Source organism: Astatotilapia calliptera, chromosome 22 (genome assembly GCF_900246225.1).
Source record: "Astatotilapia calliptera chromosome 22, fAstCal1.2, whole genome shotgun sequence".
Taxonomy (NCBI): Eukaryota; Metazoa; Chordata; class Actinopteri; order Cichliformes; family Cichlidae; genus Astatotilapia; species Astatotilapia calliptera.
In genome coordinates this window covers 17,058,637-17,063,652 of record NC_039322.1, presented here as the reverse complement: position 1 = coordinate 17,063,652, position 5,016 = coordinate 17,058,637, and the positions used below count along the sequence as shown (strand labels likewise).

The 5,016-nt window shown below is 40.3% G+C and overlaps 1 protein-coding gene across 2 annotated transcripts; it reads right to left on the bottom strand.

Annotated features, from left to right (window-relative positions):
- Nucleotides 1-2,342: 2,342 nt before the first annotated feature.
- On the bottom strand, nucleotides 2,343-4,477 carry LOC113014685 (lens fiber membrane intrinsic protein-like). Of its 2 annotated transcripts, none has more exons than XM_026156362.1 (5): nucleotides 4,168-4,477; nucleotides 3,342-3,550; nucleotides 2,990-3,139; nucleotides 2,757-2,891; nucleotides 2,343-2,640 (listed from the first exon to the last, which is right to left on the bottom strand). In XM_026156362.1, exons 2-5 carry the CDS (start codon nucleotides 3,514-3,516, stop codon nucleotides 2,579-2,581), a joined length of 522 nt encoding a protein of 173 aa, XP_026012147.1. In that variant the 5' UTR covers nucleotides 3,517-3,550; nucleotides 4,168-4,477; the 3' UTR covers nucleotides 2,343-2,578. The 2 variants fall into 2 exon arrangements, with proteins under 2 accessions (XP_026012147.1, XP_026012146.1); XM_026156361.1 differs by lacking the exon at nucleotides 4,168-4,477 and adding an exon at nucleotides 3,983-4,112.
- Nucleotides 4,478-5,016: the final 539 nt, after the last annotated feature.

The following is a 5,016-nucleotide window of genomic DNA, read 5'->3' as shown; positions in this document are numbered from 1 at the left end:
GTCCATGTAACTTGCCCCTGAAATATCACAGTGTAATAAAAATAGATGCATTCAGGGACCGAGAAGCGATCAAAAACACGTCTCGTTTCATACTTACTGTGCACGCGTGACTATAAGCTGATGGTGAAAGTAATGAGTGAGCAGCAATAGCAGGAACCTGGCACAGGGTGTTTAGGATGAATCTCCACACGATGTGCCGGGGTGGGACGAGGACAGTTTTTATAAGGTCGCGCTGTGTCAGCGTACTCTTCCATCTCCGAGGGCAATAACTAATCAGTCGGTGGACGACCCGGGCAAAGAGACGTTTGGCTCTTGCTCATATGCTCCATCTTGTTTAATTTGAAGCCAAAATCCACAGAACATTAAAAAAAAAAATTCAGAATAATATATGAATGTGTATTTTAATGTTTTGGGTTTTTTGTTATCTAAAAAGCTTTTTTGTCAAATGGCCCAATAAAAACCGGAATGTCTGTTTATACTACATTTGTTTCACATGTTAATATAAAGTTTTACTGTTGGTTAGACAATTGCCATCATTAAAGAGACATGACCATTAATGAATCAATGTTTCTGATCCAATAATCTAATGGATAAGATTTTGCATTAAACCTACATACATTTTGGGTACATATAAAGTACATTTTGATCTTGACCTTCATGCTATATATATATATTTTTTTAAGTATTATGACTTTTAGTTAAGTGGAGGGTCTGAATACTTCTTTCACCACTTAAAAAAATGATGATTCAGTACAAATAGACATTTCAAGCTCTTGTGTAGCATCACTTTTCATGTAATGTGGCTAGACATTAATTTACAAATGTGCTCACTATTTTGCATGCCACTTTTCTGCACTGCTTTTTTAAAAAATCAAATATTCTGATTACCTGTTGGACCCCCTTGCCTTGTTCTTGATACCTCTTTGTGCCAAAACCAAAAAAAAGTCTTCAAAATCCCCCAACAGACTGACAGCACAAGGATGGCGTGTTTGATGTGAGAAAAATAACACGTCTGCAACGTCAGATTTACTAGAGATGTTGTCACATAAATCATCAGGTTGTGTCAGTGAAACCTAAAACCTTCCAGGTGCTCTCAGTGACAGCAGCAAACATTTATGAGCAGACCTCTTAGAAGGGCGACCTCCCCTGCATTTTTGTGTTTCCACCGTGTGTAGTTGCCAGTTAATAACCTTTTCATTTGATAATAAACCTCTCTTGATTCTGGTTACAAATCAAAAACAAAACACTAATGTTAACCTTAAATCTTAAATGTGTGTACAGATAGATGAATAAAAATATGTCAGTACCCTTTACTCTGTTACTTTGTTTCACTCTGCTGCTATAAAAATGTCTTATTGCAGGACTGTATTAAGTCCTTAAAATAAAAACAAAATTGAAAAAATTGCCAAGTCATACCACAGACTGTAAACCCAGACTCTGGTGAAAGGTTCACAGAGGGTTATGAAAGAATCTGGAGAAAAGCACACAATATTACAAAGCTTCTCTCTCTACAGCAGCCACGGGTGACCAAGTATGGAAACTTGGACCAAGGGACCTGTCCACCGACTGTTTACATTTCTCCCATTGTTTCTGCGTCATTGAGTAGCCAAGCATTCATTACCTGAACAGCTCCTGCTCTCTTCCTTTCAGCTGATTCGAGAAGTGGATGAGTACCAAGAAAAAGACGGAAGCAGTTAGTAAAGATAAAGGCAGTAAAACAATCGCTTGCTGTGGACCCTGCCCTGATGTGTGCCCCGGTCTGGGAGCTTGGCGTTCCTCTCAAAATCTATTCTGCTGTTTGTAGCCTGTTTGACACACAAACACAAACAATCTCCCTCTAGTTTTCCATGAGCTGTCAAGCCTTAAGGGGATGTCAAAAATCAAAGGCAAAGCTCTGCCTTTAAACAACAGCCCAAAAAAGATCATATATTTTTCTATTACTTTGGGGAAATCTTTGTCAGCTGTATTGAATCTGATAGCTTCAGGGGGAACCCCGAGACAAGAATATTCCCCACAGAGGTTTGATGTGCTGTTCTTTGCTTTGTGGATTAATATTTTTGCATTACATACATTCCTCCAGTAGAGTTTGCTTATTAATAAAAAGTATTTCCATTAGTCTGCGGTGCTGAAAGTTAAAGGAGTGACTGTATAAAAATCTGATCTACAAAAACGACAACCTTACCAGGTATTTAATCCCTGATTTGATGTTTAATATAGTGGCCCTACATTCCTCATCAAATCTGACTAAGATAGGACTTCCGTGGTGTTTTAGTGCTGCCATCTCCTGGTGAGATTTCCACACAAAACTTAAGCCAGTAACAAATTACACTAGTAAAAACAGCATCAGTCATGTTATAGCTTTATTAGTTTCGTTTGTCCTCTATATTGTTACTGTGACTAAAAGAAAGTCTGTACTGCAGTGACTTTTTAAAAACATGCTAAACAGACCATCAAAGACCTCCAGCATCGGTATAAGACATAATCTCTTCAGTAGATCAGTCAAGGCCACCTTTCTGCCTTTCGTGTATTCGAAGAGGCAGCATGTCTTTATTTTCTCAAACAAGCTGCCTGTCTCGCTCTAGCGTGGTCCGGTTCCTCTCCTGCATTCACACATTCTGTAGGCACATATGTAGAAAATACCTGCAACAGGCCGAGATGAGGCTTTGATCATCAAATATATTCAAATGGTCGGATTTTAGGTATTTAATGGTAACTTAAGCAGTTATTGACTTTTGCAACTGGATGTCCTTTCTCACCTGCAAAGAAGGTCATGAGCATCGCCACCCAGCCGAGTATATATGACCAAGAGAAACGCCAGTCACCGAATCGCTTTCCCAGGAAGTTGATTGTCACCCCAGTGTAGATGGCCATCGCCAGGAGAACAAAGAAAGCTGAGAGGGCGATTGGGATGCACATGTCAGTGATTCTAGTGCCATTATTACTGTTTCTGTTGGTGTGTTTTTGCCGACTCAAAAGAAAGACAACTCACTTGAGACGAAAAACATGATTCCTGCGGCAAAGGAGCGGTTGAACCTTTCAAAGGAGGAAAAGTGCGCAAAGGACATGATGCCAGCAATGATGCCTGCAAAGCACGACATCCCTGAAAGGATCATGAAGGCCCTGGTGGCATTCCAGTAAGCTGGGTGAAAACAGACAGAAATGAACAAGGCATGTATGACAGGATTGTTTTGATTGTTGAGCCAAAGAAATTCAATTGATTTTATTTCACAGCCATGTCAATATCCAAAAATGAAAAACAGACATATAAATGTACACACTCCTTTGATTTGTTACAAATACTGTGGTGGTCCAATGGGCTGAAGACACCCTGGATCTCTTACCTATGCTGTCGGTCTGCATGTAGCACTTGTTGGACATGCAGTACCTCCAGAGACCCTGGTGGGCATAATTTCCAGAGAGTCGATACTGCATCCAGTAGTCCGTGGCAGTGGAGACCACTAACAGGATATTACCCACTATGGCACAGAACAGACCCCCTCCCATGAAGCTGTACATTTTGAGCAGAGATAATGGGGCCGCTGTAGAGCACCTGTAAAAACAGAAAACGATAGACATTTTTCTTACACTGTAAAAGCCCGTTTGATCAAAACCTGCAAAGAAAAGGTTAAATATGTCACAGCTGAAACAAACACCTGCAGTGTGTTTCTGCCTTTGCTCTGTGCATATGTGATAGTAGAACATTACCCAACCTAAAATACGTTAAACAGAAAATTAAATGTTCACGATCATTCAAATTATCCCAAAACTACACAAAGGCGACAGGAAAAAAAGGGGAAAGGGAGCTAATTATGAATTTTTTAGCCCAGTTTGAAAACAGCACATAAAGCCAACCAATCCACAACAAGTACACTGGAACAACATGAATCTGATTGAAAATATTACTCTATATACAATCTTAGAACAATCACATTTTTAGCTGTCTTTTACAGAAATCCAGCATTTGATTAGCAGTTAACATTACCTGTTCTTTAGAGGAAACATTACTGTGACTTGAACAAGCAAAATATGTGTAACAGCTACTCTGTGTGATGCCGCAGTTTGTTTCTCATGTTACGCCGGTTCTTCTTCAGCAGTAAGTGACCATGAACGCAAACGTGACACTGGAGGATAAACACTCAAAAATAGCAGTTAAATCTGATCCCTTACCTCGTTTCTGGAAATGCACCTTTCTCTACTGCCCGCCTTCCAGAGGTAGATAGAGTAAATACGAACAGGCAGAGGGGGAGAAGAGAGAGCAGGCTGGAAAGAGAGCGAGAGAGTCAGAGACAATACTACAACTGTAAAGTTGTCCCCTCTGATTTTTTGTTGAGGAAAGCAAAATCTTTTGCTGCCATGAGTCTCGCTCAGTGAGATACACTTGAATGAAACACCACAGGGGCCACGGTGCAAATGACACGCGTGTGCGTGTGTGTGTGTTTGTGCGTGTGTGTGTGCGCAGTCTCTGGCATTCGTGTGCCCTTAGAGAAGGGGTGTTCCTTTTGGGGGGTTTTGTTTGTTTGTAAATGGCTTGCTCTAGAACTGGGGATGTGCATAGGTATGCAGGACTGTCAGTGTCAATGCAACATGCTGAAGCAAACACTTTTCTTTCAGCTCTTACCCCCTGTGGCAGCATGTACAGACACATATAGAGGCAGCGCTCTATACAAGCCGTATCTCTGTCACAATTTAAACCTGATACAGTATATGTTCAGATCACGAGCTCTACCCTGCAGACAAGGTTATAAAGGAGATTTTTAACTAGTCTGAAACATTTTAAAAACAACTTATATGGTTCACAAAATGAAATAGGAAAAAACACACCACACACTTGGATGTTTGGTCACTGTGAAAATACTCACTGATGTAGGGAATTTCTGTACTCTCACTATAAACCTTATCACACCCACACACCCTTATCCTAAACCTACCTATGACGAACCTATGATGCTTTTTAGAAAATCTGTCCACTTTTTCTAGATACAGTTACATGTATATTGGAAAAGGGGTACATACATG